The sequence below is a fragment of the Podarcis liolepis genome, assembly GCF_965112155.1.
Source record: "Podarcis liolepis genome assembly, chromosome: 7".
NCBI lineage: Eukaryota > Metazoa > Chordata > Lepidosauria > Squamata > Lacertidae > Podarcis > Podarcis liolepis.
Genome location: NC_139561.1, coordinates 5030386 through 5050175, shown reverse-complemented (window position 1 = coordinate 5050175; position 19790 = coordinate 5030386). Strand labels below are relative to the sequence as shown.

The 19790-nt window shown below is 43.6% G+C and overlaps 1 protein-coding gene across 1 annotated transcript in view; it reads right to left on the bottom strand.

Moving 5' to 3' along the window:
• SLC4A5 (solute carrier family 4 member 5) overlaps positions 1 to 19790 on the bottom strand; it is an 87801-nt gene that overhangs the window by 6377 nt on the left and 61634 nt on the right. Inside the window, exons 16-24 of the mRNA XM_083514168.1 lie at positions 12954 to 13015; positions 10281 to 10481; positions 9251 to 9364; positions 7547 to 7708; positions 4660 to 4838; positions 3995 to 4067; positions 3536 to 3604; positions 1967 to 2140; positions 854 to 1018 (exon numbers count right to left, since the gene is read on the bottom strand). Coding sequence (XP_083370294.1) covers positions 854 to 1018; positions 1967 to 2140; positions 3536 to 3604; positions 3995 to 4067; positions 4660 to 4838; positions 7547 to 7708; positions 9251 to 9364; positions 10281 to 10481; positions 12954 to 13015 — 1199 coding nt within the window. The remainder of the gene's footprint in view (positions 1 to 853; positions 1019 to 1966; positions 2141 to 3535; positions 3605 to 3994; positions 4068 to 4659; positions 4839 to 7546; positions 7709 to 9250; positions 9365 to 10280; positions 10482 to 12953; positions 13016 to 19790) is intronic.

Here is a 19790-nt window from a genome sequence, read left to right as displayed (position 1 = left end):
AAAAGTTAAATCGCATACATTGAAACATACTAGATCTACATCAGGTCTTTGACCTTCCATTGCTTTGGTTTCTGGTGCTTAAGAGCATAAGGAGAGCTTGCGGGATCAGGCCAAACTGGGCCCATCTAGTCCAGCATCCTGTTCTCACAGCAGCCAGCCACATACTTGTGGGAAACCCGGAAACAGGACCTGAGCAGAAGAGCAACTCTCCCCTAATGTGGTTTCCTGCAACTGCCGCCAGTTGTGGAGGCAGAGCAGAGCCTTCCTGGCTAGTAACCATTGATAGCCCTTTCCTCCTCCAGGAATTTGTCTAATCTTCTTTTAAAGCCATCCAGGTCGGTGGCCATCCCTGCCTCCTGTAGGAGCAAGTTCCATGATTTAGCTCTGCACTGAGTGAAGAAGCACTTTCTTATGTGGAAACGCTATATATGTGGCAATGGATCTCAAATGTTCCAAAGAGGTAGGCGCTCCGTAAAGCTTCTTTTCAGATAAGAACTGCTCCTTGCGTTGACTCTAATGAGTGCCAATGCAGACCATTTAATGCAGGGGTCAGCAACCTTTTTCAGCCGTGGGCCGGTCCACTGTCCCTCAGACCTTGTGGGGGGCTGGACTACATTTTGAAGAAAAATATGAATGAATTCCTATGCCCCAGAGATGCATTTTAAATAAAAGCACACATTCTATTCATGTAAAAACATGCTGATTCCTGGACCATCCACAGGCCGGATTTAGAAGGTGATTGGGCCAGATCCAACCCCCAGGCCTTAGTTTGCCTACCCATGATTTAATGGGTCTGGCTGGCAAGAAAGAAAAGCATGTCCCACCACACTGCCCCCAAGCGTCACGGACACACCTCGTCACTGCTATCATCCTCCCCTTTGTTGCCTTTCTTCTTTTTCTTCTTCTTGTCATCCTCCTTCTTCTTATCCTTTTCAGGGATGATGTTATCAATCCATGCGAGGTCATGTTGGGAAAAGACAAGGTCTAGCATCTTCCGGACTAAAATCAAGGCTAAAATCTAAAAGGAGAGGGAGAAAGAGAAAGAGAGAGAAAGGAAGACAAAAACCCACCAAGACGAGGCTCAAATAATCTAGCATGAAGACTATGAGTTGTTTAGAATTCAAGTACCCAAACTGCAATGAATGAGATCAAATTTCAGTGGGTTACAGGTTGATTCCTTGCGGGGGCTGATTCTGTGGCAGACCTGGGTTGGTGTAGAAGCAGCAGCAAGAGGAGAACTCCTGGCCATGATACTGGCAGGCCGAATTCCTAGGAGGGGATGCAATTTGGAGTGGGAGTTCATTCCTGTTTCTTAATCCTTGCCCGAAATTTCACATGCGGAAGACACAGAAAGGCTGGTTTTGGGCCTGGCACTTTCCAACTCTTAGCTGGAACTGTTTTTCTTTTGCACCCTGACTCAGACAAAGAGATGGTCTACAGATTAACTGCTTCCCATCCCACAGAAACAGAGATATATTTCTCTCTCTGGACAGAAGCTGGCATTCACTGCTTAATTTCATCCAACAACCTGGAGCCCTGGTTTGGTCTGCAACTCCCACCAGTGATGGCTGGGGCTGCTGGGAGTTGTAGTCCAAAACATCTGAAGGGCAATAATTTTTATTGGTTTTATAAATGAACACAAACTGTAATAAAACAAATCTATATAAAGAGATTCTCCGAATCTCATGACTTCCCTCCATCCCCTCCATGGGGTCTCATTTTAGACATCTACAACTGCATATTCAGCCGTACTCCAATTTTTATATCAAACCATATTGTCCATAATATTTTTACGCTACAAGTGAGTCAAAATCCTGGGAAAGTTGCTTTCTTTAGTAACAAAAGAACTCTGAATAAGACACATTTTGGGCAACAGATCATTGGCTTTGTGGGTGGATGTGTACATCTCAGAACCTTCTCCCATTGGGCCCTAGAACAGGAGACAACAGTGACCATAGCTGCCTACCATCACAGGGAAGATTATGGCTGCCACAGTGGATTTCAGGATCCAGAGGACAGCCAGACAGACAATCTGAACCATGGTGAACAGGTGGATTCGCCGCAGAGGGACATGCCTGAGGTAGACGTAGTCAGGCTGGTGTTTGGCTGGCATCAGGAAGAGCTTGCAGCGATCCCAAAACTGTTGGGGGGAAATGGAAGGATTAGTTCTGGGGAGGGTGGCCAGTGATGAGGAGTGGCAAAGATATTGAAGCAATCATTGAAGGTTTTGTTAAATGTTAACAATGTACAGTGGAACTTCGGGTGATGTACCGTCCTCCTTCGGGTAATGAGCTCTGCTAACCCAGAAGTAGACGCCCCTAGTTGCAAACTTTGCCATGGGATGTGAGCGGAAGTCATGCGCCAGTGGTGTGGCAGCAGTGGGAGGCCCCATTAGCAAAAGCATGCCTCATGTTAAGAACGGTTTCAGCTTAAGAACGGACCTCTGGAATGAATTAAGTCCATAACCAGAGGTACCACTGTACAAGGATCTGTGCTAAGCACAGAATTTTATAAAGTCCATTTTCTGTGGGCTGCCGTTAGGGTTGGCTCAGATGCAGCTCAGCACTCAAATGCAGAAATGAGCAGGAAGTTTAATTTTTTATTCAAGGAAACAGTAAAGAACGCAGGGAACCCTCAAGGCAGGACCAGCCTCTATAGCACAGTTGCCAGGACTGACGGTTCCTGCTTCCCGCTTCCCCCTAAAACCACTCTTCCTCCAGAGGCCACCAACACAGACATAAGCTATGGTGGGAGGGAACTTTGCCCGCTTGGCCTTTTCAGGAATAGGAAGAAGCTGTGTACTGTGATGCTAATTATCTCCATGGCCGGCAACTGCCTTCTTCCTCCCCGCCTCCTTTCCGACATTGTAATATACCACCATATCACAAAGTTTAGCTGGCTGTATATTACTATGTTGGAAAGCAGATATTGCCCAGCCCTAATGCATGGCTCTTCGTGCTCTTGGACACAAGACACAAGACAGGCAAGCTCCTGGGAAGCTCCCCGTCCAGAGTCTGAACCACTATCTGCCCTTGACTCTTCCCTCTCGCTCATGCCTGTTGCTTCTTCAGCAGCCCACCATCCCTCCCCTCCTTTGTCTCCTGACTGTCCTCAGTGTCCCACCACCATCCCCAGAGCTTGTACCTTTGTCCTCTGAGGCTTCCCTATGGCATTCGCTAGCTGGTGCCTCCCCCCACTCCTCACCATCCAGCCAGTCCCTGACAGCTTGGTAGTGGGGCTGGCATCAATAGATGGAGCAACCAGGCGCCTGCACCTCAGCAGCAGCCCCACGGACAAGGATCCCCTGGGCTTGGTGCAGTAAGGAGATGGGTTCCCTGAAACAGGTGGGCCTGTGGGTGGTGCCTTGCCCATGGGACCTCCAAAAACCCTGCGGAAATGTAGCTTACACTTTTCTGAGCAAACTATTCCATTGCTAAGTAGAAACCTGGCCACTTATGCAATAACCTGAGTGGGTAGATAAAGGTGGTGATTGCCAAAATCATTATGAAGTTGCCAGAACAATTCATGTTCTTACCTGGATGCCATTTAGCGAGGCCACTCCCATGTAGAGGAAGACTCCATACAGCACAGGCATTGGGATGTACTATGGAGGGAGAGAGAGAGAGAGAGAGACAGAGACAGAGAGAGAGAGAGAGAGAGAGAGAGAGAGAGAGAGAGAGAGAGAAGGCAGGTGAGGCCTCCTCTTTATCAGACATTTCCACAAATGCTTTTGCAAGGGCTGCTAAGGCATGTTCCCTTGATTAACCTGCCTTTACAATGATGAATCAATGAAGGCTGAAACAATATGAATGCTCACTTGTGAGTAAGATCTTTTGAACACGGCAGGATTTATATCTGAGTAAATATATATAGGGCTGAACTGAAATTAATCTGATGTAGATGTTGAGATTGGACCAAAGCTTTGGATAAAAATAAGAAACCACATGCTAAACCTATGCTGAAGATGATGACAAAAATCTCTGGAATGTGTTACCTTTAGAATAGGAGCCAGGAAGACAGAAATCCCAGTCAGAACAAAGACAATGATTCCCGTGATTCTCTGCTCCCTGAAAAAGAACAGAAGCAGTGAAATTGAAGATTCAACTGTTACCACATTCTCTGTTTGTGGTTACAGCACAGCCCCATGAATGTTGACTTGGAGAGCATTCAGTGGAGCTTACCTCCAGGTAAGCGTGCACAGGATACAGCCTAAAATTATTGCGATGCTCTACTAGAGGTCATTACTGTGCATGGACTGGTTCCTCCCATGCCTAGCATAAGTACTGTTAAGAGTGTCTGTTGGTGAATGGCTGAGAAATGACCTACAAATTTAGTAACAAACAAACAAACAAACAAACAAACAAACAAACGTTGTACTGTTGACTCGAATGGCAGAACTGCATAGGATTCTGATTACATTATGCTGTTGGCCAGTTTTAGTGGCTGCTGGCAAAACAGGACCACTGAACTAGGATCTAAGCAAGGTGATCAGGAGGCAGCCAGAAACACAGTCTGGTGAACTGCAAGATGTGTAACAGGCCTGCTATAATAATATGCGCCCCAAAACCCTCATGGTCAAGGAGGAACTTATGTAGAGCACTGTTACATTGCACTTCTATTCGCAACTGCCCTTTACAGGTGAGTTCCAGGAACCCTCACCTCACTCCCAGGAACTGAGGCTGCTCTCCTGGTGCACTGGTCTCTGTCTCCATCTTTAAGCTGTCAATGTGTGCGATGGAAATGACTGTGGCTGCTACATACCATGGTAGCCCCATGAATGAGCAGACCGCCATAAGGATGCCCACCCAAAAGAGGTCCAGATGATAGCCTGCAGCTTTCTGAAACAAAAGGACACACCGTTTTCATAGAAGGAAATGGATTCTACCTCTTTAGCCAAATAAGCTCTCAATATACCCAACACATTAGAACTAGGATTTGTGGAGGATGCTGGGACCCTAAGGCTAAGCATTAGTAACAACTGTTTGAAAAACTAGACAAATCGAAGATTAAGGCACAGCCAGAAGTATGGTCAGGTATAACAATGGGCCGGTGGAAAAAAGAGCTGTGATAACTCCTGTCTGCTTCAAAGTGGCAGAGAATCTGTTTTGAATACAGAAGGTTTAATCTCCAGCATCTCCAGGTAAAGCTGAGAACAATACACAGGACACACAAAAGGGAATGCCAGACCCAACCTCTAAAGGGTCAGCTGAGCCACAAAATTGGGCTGGAGCAAAAGAAAATGTATGGATTGCTATTAAAATTCATATAAAACAGAATTCAAGTTTAATCTTCCCCAAAATTTAAAGATACATAAACAATGAATGAAATTTCTAAGATGCAATAATTATAAGGTAAAACGTAAAGCTAAAGGACCCTTGGACAGTTAAGTTCAGTCAAAGGCGACTATGGGGTATCAGCGCTCATCTTGCTTTCAGGCCGTTCATCTCACTTTCACGCCATTTACCTTCCCACCACAATAATAACTATTTATCTACTTGCACTGGCATGCTTTCGAACTGCTAGGTTGGCAGGAGCTGGGACAGAACAACGAGAGCTCACTCTGTCACAGGGATTTGAACCACCAACCTGATTGGCAAGTCCAAGAGGCTCAGTAGTTTAGACCACAGCACCACCCGTGTCCCTAATAATTATAAACACAGCAATGATAAAATGAATGCTGCTGGCCACGGGCACTTCAACCCACAAGGGGTCTTCCTCAGCAGCCAATAAATAAAGAAATTACAGGTGTTGCCAGAAGTAAACATTTGACTGATCTAAACAGATACGGTGAGCTGACCAATTGTTCCACCAAATAATTCTGCATGCATGGGAAGCCTGGAGATGAATGGATTGATAGAGAACAGGAATTTTTCTATTGCCCAATCATGTATATTTTGAGGGTATTCTCCAGGGTTCTGAATATCAATTGTCACCCACCCACAAGTATTCATCATGGGTTGTATTTTAGAAATTTCATTCATTTTTTTAATGTATGTTTATATTTTCAGATTAACTTTCAGATTAAAGTTGAATTCTATGTTATATAAATCTTAGCAGCATTCCATACACATCCTTTTGCTCACACCCAGTTTTCTGTCAGGTTGTTGTTGTTCCTGTGTCAAATCTGGGGAGCATGGAATCTTTATGCAAACTTGCGGATAAATGATCAAAGAGATTAATAGAAGGGGAAATGTTTCCCTGGAGGCAATGGGATTACTGAGAGGGGCGTTAAGAGCCAAGGGGTGCTGGAGGTCTAATGACTATCAAACTTTGAAAAATTGGCATCACTGGATCAATCCATCAATGTTGTTGCATAGTTTTAATTGGATTTTGCAAAACTTCACAATTAATTGCAAGGGAAGATTATTCATTGCATTTATATCTCACCTTTTCTCCAATGAGCTCAAGGTGGTACACATGGTTTTGTTAGGAGCGTCCTACTTGCATATAGGACACATGCCCAACTGGCATGTTCTCTCCCTCCTGGTCGGTTGTTCGGGAGCTTCAAAAGCTTCCTCCAACCTGAACATCACAGCGACTGATGCCAAAAGGCATTAGCACACTTAGGGATTTGCAGAGTATTCAGTTTGCCTAACAGAACCAATAGCACAGCATTTTGGCTAATCTACTTTATTTACATATAATGCACTTGGTGCATTCTGCTTTAGCTCCTTCCTCTTTCTCATCAGACAGCAAAGAGAGAAAGAACAAAGGACAATAGTCCCACTTCAGGGAACACAGTGATACCAAAACATCCTGTCTCCGTCACTTCCCACACTGTGGAATGAAAACACACACCGTCATGTGATAGACAACAATCCCGTGACTGCAGACCCGGGGAATGAATCTCCAACAGGTTTTCCCCCTGCCTATTTAGTCCCTCTGACAACCCTGTGAGGTAGGTGAGGCTGAGAGGCAGTGACTGGCCCTGAAGTGATTTATAGGACGGCTGAGAGGGAATTGAAACCCTGGTCTGGCACTCTTAACACCACACTGACAACTTCTATTTCTAGACTCCACAAAGATTCCTGGGATAGTGAGACTCTTAATCCCAGGGCCAGAGGTTCAAGCCTCACATTGGGCAAAAGAATCCTGCCTTGCAGGGGGTTAGACTAGATGACCCTTTGGGTCCCTTCCAGCTCTACAGTTCTTTGAATCTATGAATTTTATTATCTTTCTTAGTCGGTTGTGCAAACTGCTGTTCTGAATAATGCTTTTTATAGGGAAGGAGGGAGTGGAGATGAGTTTATGGAACCAAGGGGGCAGTGGCCCCCCAATATTTGAGAGCCACTGGTATAGACAACACTGAGCCAGATGGAGAAATGGTCTGACTTTGGATAAGGCAAAGTTCTATGTTCCTGGCCTTGTATACTGATCCTATCCCTTTCCTTTTCCAAATGAGTGGGCCTTTGAACTCCATGCCCACCAGGGCTCCATCATCAATGCCTTCTTCCAGGTTTCACAGAAGACAGTTTTCTCTCTCTCAGTGGGTTCAGTATTGGTGAACACCCAAGTTGCAAGGCAGGGAAAGGAAAGGAAAGCATACCCGGAGCTTGTGCTCCTTCCTGTTCACTATGACGGCTGTAATTTGCTGGTCCATGAAGATCAGGATGGTGACCAAGAGAGCGGGGAGCGCGCTGGCCAAGTAGATCCACCAGGGATTCTTGCCAAATGGGAACACAAACCATCCACGGTCTAAGCGAGTGGGCTGTAAAGGCAGTTCAAGGGTAGAAGGTTACCTATCACCACATTACGAGTATGGCACACAAGACTGGTGCCAGGAGCCCTACATTTCTTGTATGCTGCCTCACAGCACAGGTTTCTCACTTCAGATTTCAACATCAAAAGTGCTCAAATGGAAAGCAGAAATGTAGCTGGACAGGGGAAGCCCAAGAGCACATGGTGGGAAGGAGGGGCTGTTAGATGGCCCATGCAGGCCTATACAGTATCTTAAGACATATTGAAACAAACAATAAGAAAGGTTGAAATGAATAGATTACTTCAGAGCAAATTTATCAGGGGTAAGGTGGAGGCACCGGGCCTACGGGCATGGGCAAGAAAATACTTGATTTGCACAAATTAAGTGAACCAAAAACACAGCTATCCCTGGAAATTCTTCTTTTTCTGAATTCACCCGTGCAGTTCTCTAACCAAATAACATGCACAGAAATATACATATTAGGGGAAAGTGTGGACAGAAAGGCAGGTAGCCGAGAAAACAGAATAAAGGTATGTATTATGCTAGGGGAATGTGTATACTGGGCAAGATTGTATTAAAATGTGCGTATGAAATGCAGACAATTTTTAATGAGGACTTCTTCAAAAATGGAAATTGATGTGGAAATGTGAAGAACTAAATTTAACATTAGAAAAATGGAACCGCAAAAAACGGAAATTGACTAATTCATCCAGTTCTAGTTGGGGCAAGTTGGCGTTTTGATCTGATCTACCTCTATGATGGTCTCATTCATTGATTTTACCTTAAAATCTGTAGGCACTTGTAGTTTTGGAGTATTCAGTCCAAAAAGACAATCAAGACCAACAAACATTAGTATGGACATGAAGATAGAGAAATCACTAATAAGCTTTCGGAGCTGGAAAAGGAGCAAAGGCAAAGAAGACATACCAGAAAGAAAGCAGAAAGGGGCCGTGTTAGAACATTCAATAAGAGAGAAAGAAAAGATTTCAGTTAAGAAATTGTTTTAAAACAAACAAACAAATTCTTATTCTACTTTGAAGGGAGAGAGAACCATCATTTATGGATATTCGTTACAATACATTTTTCAGCATACTGGGGTCCAGATCATTCTCCCCTCCCCCATCCCTTTCAAGCACAACTTGATTGCAGGCTCCGAGTTCAGCATTCTCTGAGACACTGAAAATCCTACATGCAACTCTCAGTCCTTGATCTTTTAAATCTGACACCGCTGCCCTCTTGCCTTCTGTTCTGCATGTGCACTATCATCATGGTTGTGGCGCCCAGTGGTGTACCTCTCGGCTTGGTGCCATGTGTGTGGAACTGGTCGCGTTGCCCTAAATCTGCCTCTGGCTTGAGGTTACCCCATTCCTGAGATATACCAGTTCACTTTGACCGTTGGTTGTTGTTCAAGTAACTGGGCCGGCCAACCACAAAGCAGTAACGAAACCTTGAGGCTACACAGAGAAGTTTTTGGAAGCAAGCAAGCAAAGGGGCGGAGCAGAGAGGCATTAGGAGATAAGAGCACATCAAAACCCACAAGGGAATCCGAACCTTAATTATACTGGGCACATGCAATTTGGGAGTTTCCAGTCCCAGACAGGCATCTATTCCACAGAAGAACAGGATGGAGAAGACAATGGAAAAATCAGCAATCAGGGCCCTGACCTAAAAAAAGAGGAGACAGGGTTTGGAAGGAAAAGGCAAATGAAGTGGAGTGATGACACAGAGGGACCCTTGGCATCATTTTTGCTGCCACGCAGGTAAGGAGGAAGGGCAGCCATCTGCAGGTTTGCAGCTTCTGAGAGCTAGATGAGCAGACACACAGAGGTTTCAAGCTCAGGCTGGTTAAAGCAACTGGTTCACACCTCATTTTATTTCAGTTTCACACCCCATTGGCTCAGAAGAAATCATTGCCTTTTTTCTGTATAAATGTGCCTTCTCTTTGAGTTGGAAGTGCTTTTTCTTACTAAATTTGTGCAACTGTTTTAAACTGTTTGTAACCCTGCTTAGGGTCAAGGGCAGGCAAATAGATAAAAATAAAAATAAACATAAACATAATACAATTGTACCCACCTTGATCTAGTTGGGGGGGGGAGTGTTGGATAGAACTGATTAACATGTAGCCCATAGGTTTTTGGGGGACCCGAACTGTTTTCCTCCTAATGAGACTCTTAATCTCTGGGTCATGGGTTTGAGCCCCATGTTGGGCAAAAGGATTCCTGCACTGGACCCTCGGGATCCCTTCCAACTCTACACTTCTATGATCAATTGCCCCCCTCCCAGACAAGAACCCTTTGACCTAGTTCTGTGCCCCCTGGCAGAGCTCACTGCTGGATTCAGGTTGGATGCATGTCACTTTCCTGATAGTACTTCCAGCGGATAAGCTTTGAAAAAGTTTTGCTTTTGGAGTATAGAGCTGTCTTCCCCAACTTGTTGCCCTCCAGATGTTTTGGATTACTATTCCCATCAGCTTCCAGCCATCTTATCAGTGCTAGCTGGGGCTGATGGAAGTTGTAGTCCAATACACTGGAGGGCACCAGGTTGGGGAAGGCTAGTTGAGAGGATCTGTGGTTTTACTTACCTTTGTAGGAAAGTAGCGACTGAACTTGAATTTTTTCAGAGTCAAAGTCATGGAATAAGTCCCAAAGAAGAGAATGAAAGACATGAGGGCCAGGTCAGGGACGAATTTGCAGGACTTCCCCACCAGACTTCCTCCATATTTCAGACATTCCTTTTTGCTCAGCTGGGTCCAGTCCAGAGCTGTTACATTAATAGGATTGTACTTGAAAGAGGGAAGAAAACAAACCACAGTATTTTTAGGATGCTAAACAATAATTTGTTTTCATTGTCAAGTAAAATGCTGTTGGTCTTAAAAGGCACAAATCTCTTGAATTTAGAAGATTAACAATGTTCCTAATCACTGTCCTGTCTGAAAAGCATCAGGGGAAGTGTAGAGTATACACTAGAAAATGAAATATTAGTAGTAGCAGAATTGACAGGTAATACAGTTTTTCAAGGTTGCACAAAGTTCTTTTGAAACATTTGTTTTGCTTTGTACAGTGTTTTAATTCTTATTTATTTTATTTTACATTTCTTACTGGATTATTTTAACTTCATAATAAAGTCTTGAAAATTGAAGAAAAAAGTTATTTTGAAGATTATCACAATTAACATTCACACCCTCTTCAACAACTTTGACCTATCTAAAAACATTTTGGATTGCTCTGATTTATATGAGCAATCATACTCCACTCCTTTGCCATTTGTAATCAATGAAATAACACTACCTAATCCCATAGAAAAAAGCAGCTGCAGGGTTCGAAGGCAGATAAAGAGTGAAGAATCCGCTCAACAATGCAAAATACCCACTAGGTGGCAGCAGTCATCGCTGTTCAACTAGGTACCTGGAAATGTTGGTTGATTCACAGCACAGTTCTATGATTTAAACAACTTTGCAGGTGTGCTCAAGGGAGTTCGCTCCTGTGCTTGCCTCTGGCTACCTGACATGTTTGTACTTGATGGGAAATTTTAATTATGCCATCCTAGCTGGGGCTGATGAGCATTGTAGTCTAAAACATCTGGGGAGCGGGGACTTAATCAAATCTTTTTTCCTCAGCCTAATCTACATGCTTTGTAGATTCACCTTGATATAAAAAAGGTAAAGGTAAAGGACCCCTGACAGTTATGCCCAGTCGCAGACGACTCTGGGGTTGTGGCGCTTATCTCGCTTTATAGGCCGAGGGAGCCGGCGTTTGTCTGCAGACAGTTTTTCTGGGTCTTGTGGCCAGCATGACTAAGCCGCTTCTGGCACAATGGAACACCAAAACCAGAGCAGCGCACAGAAACACCATTTACCTTACCCTTCCCTATTTATCTACTTGCACTTTGATGTGCTTTCAAAATACTAGGTTGGCAGGAGCCGGGATAGAACAACGGGAGCTCACCCAGTTGCAGGGATTCGAACTGCTGACCTTCTGATTGGCAAACCCAAGAGGCTCAGTGGTTTAGAACACAGCGCCACTCGCATCCCTCACCCTGATATAGGGAGCATTTAATCTGATATAGAATATGCATGTTTGTTTTGCTGTGTCAGGGCTGTTCCCAATGTCTTGCTTGTCCTTTGAAAACACTGGTCAGAAAGTGAAAAAGAAATGGCTGAATTCTCCCTTCTTTTATTCGTTTACTTCTTAATAGATTTCTTTACTGCCCTTCACCAAAAATGGCTGCAGGGGCCATAAATAAGATTTTTTTAAAAAAAGACAATAAGCAAAACATTAACATGGTTCTCATAAATTAATTAAAATGTAATTAGCATCATCATTCAAATGACAAACCATCAGCCTCTGAAAGCCTGACTAAAAAGGGTATGTCTTCACTTGGCATTCAGAAGAATTATAGAATCATAGTATCGTAAAGTTGGAAGGGACCTCAAGGGTCATCTAGTCCAACCCCCTGCAATCTCAGCTAAAGCATCCATCGCAGAATATAAACATGAGAGGGAGGCCATTCAATGGGCACAGAGCCACCACGGAAAAGGCTCTTCTGCTCCGCCCCACACTAGAGCACCTCCTTTGACACAGAGACCACCGGAGAGCCTGCTCCTCTGATCTTAGTGCTTGCGCAGTTCAATGCAAGACTTGAATGTCAACAGAAACACGCTGAACTTGGCCTGGTTATTGTTGAGATGTCAGAAAATAAAGTTTTATAAATGCAAGCAAAGAGTTCTATCTTCATGGAAGTAGCCCTGATTCCACTGACTTTATCTAATTTTGCCTACTCTATGGAGTTAGAATAAAAAAATTCCTTCCAGTAGCACCTTAAAGACCAACTAAGTTAGTTCTTGGTATGAGCTTTCGTGTGCATGCACACTTCTTCAGATACACATGATGGACTTCCATTTCATGCGGCTCAATGTGGTGCCTTCCATGGTTGGTTCCAGTTACAGATAGGTAGCCGTGTTGGTCTGCCATAGTCAAAATAAAAAAATTCCTTCCAGTAGCACCTTAAAGACCAACTAAGTTAGTTCTTGGTATGAGCTTTCGTGTATCTGAAGAAGTGTGCATGCACACGAAAGCTCATACCAAGAACTAACTTAGTTGGTCTTTAAGGTGCTACTGCAAGGAATTTTTTTATTTTGACTATGGCAGACCAACACGGCTACCTGTCTATGGAGTTAGGTAAAACATGTAAACAAATATGCAAGCAGCAGTTGGGGGGGGGGAGGCAGAGTAGAAAATAAATCCCAGCTACTTACCACAGAAATGTTAGTGTTGTTTGGGGCCAGTGGAACTGAAGCATTGAACAATGTTGTATTCACTGCAGAAAAGGAGTTAGTTAAGATTTTAAAAATATATATATTAAAGAAAAAGTCTCACTCCAGATATGAAATCTTGCTTAACAAGCCACTGTTCTCTCCACTGGCTTGAACTGTTTCGAATAATCCCTATTTTATAGGCAAAGCAGAAGCACAATCCGTATTCAGTTACAAATTCCAGGGTGGGATCCAGAATCTCCAGTCAGTTGCATGATGAGGCATGAAGCTTGAAACATTGACAAAACTCTGACCAAATTTGGGGATGCAATTACAGATTCTTTATGGTGGGTTAACAAGGAAATGCCTTTCTGCCTGAATGAGGTCTGGCAAGTTGGAGGACAAATGCCCTGGTTCTAACTCCAGCAGAAACTTCTCCCTGATTAACATAATGTGTGGCCTTCCAATTTGGCTTCAGGGGTGACTTCAAAAAGCCAAATTAGATGCCTCCCAGATACCCAAGGTGTCTTTTGGCGCATATTGAAACAGTTGACCTTATATAATAGCTACTGCTCAAGAGACTTCATGGCTGAGAGGCAATGGTCCAATTCAGATCAACCCGGAGGACAGGATCTACAACTGCACGAAAAACTCTCCATCTTGGAAGAGGCAGCGACCGATCCTTATTTGATCCCATATTTGCTTCCAGACATCCTGGCTGCCAAGCAAGGCTGTCTACAAAAACGCAACTATCTCAAAAATAAAGAGCCATTTACAACAGAGAGCCAGTGTAATGTGATGGTGATATTGCTGAGCCTTCATCTACCTGGTGCCATTCTAGCTGCAGCTGGTGGGAATTATAGCCTAAAACATCTGGAGGGAACCAGACTGTTTAGTTCAAATCCCAACTCAACCAAGATGATCACTGGATAATCTTGGGCCAGTCTTGATTTCCCAGTAAGCTACTAAGTCGAGGTGTGGGGGTGCCACGCATGTTGGCGAACTATTTGAAGCCTAGCCCATTAGAACCCACACAATCACATTTTGAGAAGGTTGCAGTTCAAAACAGACAAGATACTCACCTGTTATGAGATGGGAGAAAGTGGCAGGAAGAACTGACCAGATGGCTTGCTCATAATCAAGACTTCTAACTTTTTTTTTAATTAAACAAATACCACATAAATATGACTTTTGTACTTTGCTAGGTTGCGTTCTTTGGTACAAACCTTTTCTATTCTGCAATTATTGTCCCAAGGCAAGAGATGGAGTAGAAATTTGTTTTCGTTTACATTCTGACGCAAACTCAACTAGCTCACACTCCCCAAACTAGCTTGCAAACTGAAACAGTTCACAATGCAAATTTTGGAATGCAGCTTGCAAAAAAAAAGGGCATAAAAAGCTTATGTTAACAGAAGGTGCGTGTACACATTAGTGAAAGGAACCAAAGAAAAAGAAAAATTGGGCAAAATTGTGTACAAAAATGTCTATGTTTAGGAGAAAAGTGCATGAAAATGCATATAATTTTCCTCTGTAGTTTTTTATTGTAAAATGATGCAGAAATAGGAACTGAAGTTAAGATTGGAAGCAGGAGAAACTGAATTTAACAGATCCCTCAATCCCTACTGAAGGCCACCACTGTGGCAAATACAAATAGAAAACACCCCCCCCTCCAAAATTTGTGGTCAGTGGGTAGCAGCTTCTTCAGGAAGCGTTCTTCATCTGCCATCCTGGATTCTCACTGCAAGAAAGAGGATTCTCTGGATCCTTTCCCACCCACCTTTTCCAGAAGAAAACAGAGAAAAAGCAGGCCACCTTTCAGGGAAAATATGAAGAGAAATTCCAAATAAGCAGCACTGAAACCAAAACAATCCTTATAATACTACTCCAGAATTTCATACTAAGGGATCTCAAAAGATGTGCTTTTGCAAATAGTAGCGAAGTCCAGAACAAGTCAGCACTATCCTTACAGATTTACAGGTGTGGTCTATCTGCTTCAGCTTGGTCCGGTAAACGGGTGGCTTGAAGGAGCTGCGTGGCCAATAAAGGCAGCAGGTTGACTCACCGACGTCTCCTTCATTGGACTCTCTCACCCCCACTGAGCTTATAGAGATCAGACCTCAAGCAGCCAGGATCTCTTCTTGGAAAGCCTCCTTGCTTTGGGGATTCATCTCTGCTCAGGATTCCAGAATGATAATAGTGGGGGAAAGGAAAACATGTGGCTGAAAATAACTCTTATCAGCCTGAACGAGCCCCAACATGAGCAATTTTGTGCAGAAATGTGTGTTTGGTTTTGATCACTGGGTCAACTAAGCCAAGATGTGGTACTGCATTATCTCAGCGATAATGAATCTTCCCAGTGGAGGACAACATTAAAGGAGTTAATGAAGGAGAAGTGATTGCTGGGTTAGAATCAGAGTTTTTGGTAATATTGGGTCATAACACTCCACTGCTGAAGAAAAGCAAAATAAGACCAAGCAGAGAACAGAGAAAATCACTGTTATTCATTCCAGATTCCTTTATGGGGTTACAACAAAGTTTCTCTCCACAACTGTCAGTTTTTTCCAGGACCAGACATATTTTGTGATTTCCAGTAGCTTAAAAAGTGATTGTTTCATTACCCAACTTAAAAGAATTCTGTAGCATTGGCTGTATTATTCTAATTCTTATTTAAATGGTTTGGATGAGAAGGCTTTATGTAAGCTGTGTATATTCAGAACTAGTGATGAAAGTAATAATTAAAAACAAAAAAGGAACGAGTATCAAATATTAAATAATTTTAATATTTATAAAATGATACTCACTTGAGATTGAAAGCAGCCAAATAGATGTGTGCAGCAGAGACAAATATGGTACAAATCAGTTACAGTAATAAAAAATCATAACTAATGAAAAGAGAAAACAAAAACAAAAAAAGCACCAGAGGGCGATTATAGCAAGCACTCTCAGTATAAAGAGGAGAGAGATGTTTAATTCTGATACCACTTATGTAAAAACATAAAATAACAAAATTAAGCTGATCTGTGGAAGGACCATCAACAACATGCAAAATGCTAAAAAGAGAATGTACCAAATTATCCTACGATGCAGACATGACAATGTCAGGGACCAAAAAGTTGGTCTCAACATGGTTCAACATCCATTTCTGGTTTGCCCACAAGCTAACACAGAACTGAATCCCATCCATGGTTTCTGAATGACTGGAAATGGATCTGGGATTGCCACAGCTACCCTGTTGTTGCTGCTGTTGTTGTTATGTTTACGAATAACATTACTACCCAGTTATCTGCAAACATCACCCCATTGTTGTTGTTGTTATGTTTGCAGATAACATTATTACCCAGTTATCTGCAAACATCATCCTGTGTCCAATTCTGGGCACTACAATTTAAGAAGGATGTTGACAAGCTGGAAGTTGTGCAGAGGAGGGCAACAAAGATGATCAAGGGTCTGGAAACTAAGCCTTACGAGGACCTTTTGAAGGAGCTGGGTGTGTTTAGCCTAGAAAAGAGGCGACTGAGAGGAGATATGATGGCCATCTTCAAATATCTTAAGGGCTGTCACATGGAGGAGGAAGCAAGCTTGTTTTCTCCTGCTCTTGAGGGTAGGACTCAAACCAATGGCTTCAAGTTACAAGAAAGGAGATTCCAACTAAACATTTGGAAAAACTTTCTGACAGCAAGAGTTGTTTGACAGTGGAATGGTCTCCCTCCGGAGGCTGTGGACTCCCCTTCCTTGGAGGTTTTTAAGTAGGGGTTGGGTGGCCATCTGTCATGGATGCTTTGGGGTGATTCCTACATTGCAGGGGGTTGGAGTAATTGGCCCTTGGAGTCCCTTCCAACTGCATGATTCTATTTGGTACCTGGTAATGCAGTCTGCACCAGGTTGCTTTGGCTCAGAAAAAAGCTTAGCTCTGCTCTGGTGCACACACAAACATCTCATGGATGTGGACGGCCCAACTCACCTCAATGGAAAAAGCAACAGTGCGCACACTGAGGAACACCCATCAAGGCCTGCTTCCCCCAATGGAAGTGTTTGGGGAAGTCCCTGGGCTCAGGTCAGAGCAGTCTCTGCACACATCAGAAGCCCCTCTTCTAAAAAAACACTGAACTTACTGGAGACCTTGGCAGTAAAATGGGAATTTTACCTTCACCTTCAGTCAGGCATGGAAAGGAGACTGGCCAGTGTAGCTTTGGGTTTGTTTGTGGGAGAAGCAGGTCCAACTCTTAGTCATGAAGCTGACTAGGGAACCTCAGACAAGCTTTCAGTTGGTTGCAGTAAGGGGAAATTGCAATAAGAATGAATAATAAAGTGCTTTGTGCACTGTTATTGCAACCTTCCCCAACCCGGTGCCCTCCAGATGCTTTGAACTGCATCAGCCTCAGCATCCACTGGCTGTGCTGGTTGGAGCTAAGGGGCACAGGAATCAACTCCTAGGGGCTGAGGTCCCTTTGCTGCCATAAAATATTTGAGCTCCCCCTCCCCCAGTTGATAGACATTGCCATTCAAATGGTATGTGTGCACCACTTTATGTGATTGATTACGCAGGATGGGGCTTCCTTGTCCCCCCCCCCTAATTTATTCATGTTGACATCCCTGCTAAGGGGAGTTGTAATCCATATCATCTGGAGGGTACCAGGGTAAGGAAGGCTGGCTTAGTGATACACAGAGGAAGTAAGGTAGTTGAGGTTGCTTCAGCGTATGGGGCTTAGGATCAGTAATACCTCTAGTGGCCAGAATGAACCTTGAGCATAAGGCTCAGGAGATGTTGACTGCCAGGAGCAGCTTTGATCAGCTGTCGTTGATTCACCAGCCACAGGTCCTGCTCAGAGTAATGGATCTAAGCTCCTGTGTTGGTGACATCCAGACTGCATTGCTCTCTGTGTGGGGCTACCCTGAAAGGGTGACAGTTGGGAAACTTTGATAGCTGCAAAAAGCAGTCGCTAGAGTACTAGTAGGACAAAGTCAAGCTCACAGTACACCTACCCTACAGCAGTTAACACTGGTTGACCACTTGTTCCTGGGTTCAATTTAAGGTGCAACCATTGACCTGTAAAGCCCTAAGCACCCTGCAACCCAGTTACCTGGAGGTCCCCCTTCACCCTTAAGAATCCAGGTGAGTCGCTTTAAGATGATAATCTCAGCAGAGCAGAATTATGCTAAGTGCTAAGGGATAGGCTTCCTCCGAGAACATGCTCAGCCCAAGGATTTTTGATGAGTAGCAGAACCAAGCTCACAAGTCCTTCAGTACAAAAATCCATGCCTGGTTTCCCCCACAAGCAATCTAAAGTGGGAAAGCTTTTAAATAATTGCTATAGACAACTGACAGTCAGAAATCCTTTTCTCATCTAGGGCAGATCACCAAGAGATCTGCCAGTAGCTCCCAGTCTTCCTGATTTAGAGAGCAATCATAGGTACGGTTACTCAGTCAGAATCAAGTCACACTGAATTCAACAGGCCTTCCTTCCTTCCTCCCAAGTAAGTGTGTATTGGATTGCAGTTTTACTGAACCCTGGGGTAATATCGATAGATTTCACAGCCACCCAAGAGCCACCACAAACAGTTCCAACAACAAAGTGAAGTTCGTATCTAAAGTTCAAAAACCTAACACAGATGGTGGGGGTAGCTGTGTTGCCCATGGCCTGTGATGCCTCAGTTAAGTGTCCATAATATTTGAACACATTCTATAGAGAATTTAGAACAGCAATGAACACTATCAGGCTAGGGAATGCGGAGGCCATGTGTCCTTCAGTGGGGGTGAAGGTAAGGAGATAAACCAGCAGCAGAAGAGTGACCCCAACAGAATAGGAGTAACTAACTGCAAATTCATTGCATGAAAATAATGTAGAGAGGAGAGTGTGACCTGACACCCCCCCCCCAAATGAATGCCTTTTCCTCCAGCTCAGGATGGAGACAAGTAACCGAGAAGTCCAAGCTGGAGCTAGAGAACATATGAGAATGCAATAACTTCAAAAGTTTTTTTTTTTAAACTGCAAAATTTCCATTTATTTTGTTCCAAATACCACTTCTTCTGAGAGTTAACGTTTTCTGCTGATTTATTATTATGCAGAGAACTCTGTTGCCCTTCAATATAATTAAGGTAGGTTTTGCACTTTTTGAGCAAATATATACTTGAGAAATGGCAAGTTTTGGTGCAGCTCAAATGGGCAGGTGCCCCCCAGGAGTGGGGATGAGGGAGAAACTCAATTCAGCTGAATCTATCAAATTTGCACTTTCCAAAACAACATAAGAACCGAAACATAGCTGTCCATCAAAATTCGCACTTACATGAATTTTGCAAGACAGTTCTCCAACCAGACAGTGTTTACAAAAATGCACATAATAGAGGGATATGTGTATAAAAATGAATATATTAGTGAGAATTACAAAAGTGCATTTTATCAGGAGAAGCTGTTTGCAAAAAATGTGTTTGTTAGTCAAAAGTGCAGACAAAAGTGTGTTTATTAGGAGAAAATCACATTAAAATGCTGAAGAATTTCCATGCTGTTTTTTAAAACTGCATCCTGGGAGTTCATGCTGATGGTCTGTTAACAAATTGACTAAATAAATAAATAAATAAATAAATAGCCTTCTACAATACAGCCACTGTCAGAGAAGAGTACATCATGGCTCTGGAAAAAAAGAATTTGGTTTCTTTTTCCCTGATGAGATATTAAATTGTCTTGTAAGTCCGCTCACCCCTCTTGGTGTGGTGGCATTGCAGGACAGTGGAGGCTTCACTGCGGCCCCAACGAGGGAACTGGAACCTGCAATGCCCTTCCTGATAGGTGGCGGGGGCATAAGCCCCTGCCACCTATCAAGGACAGGGTCCTAGCCCCAGAC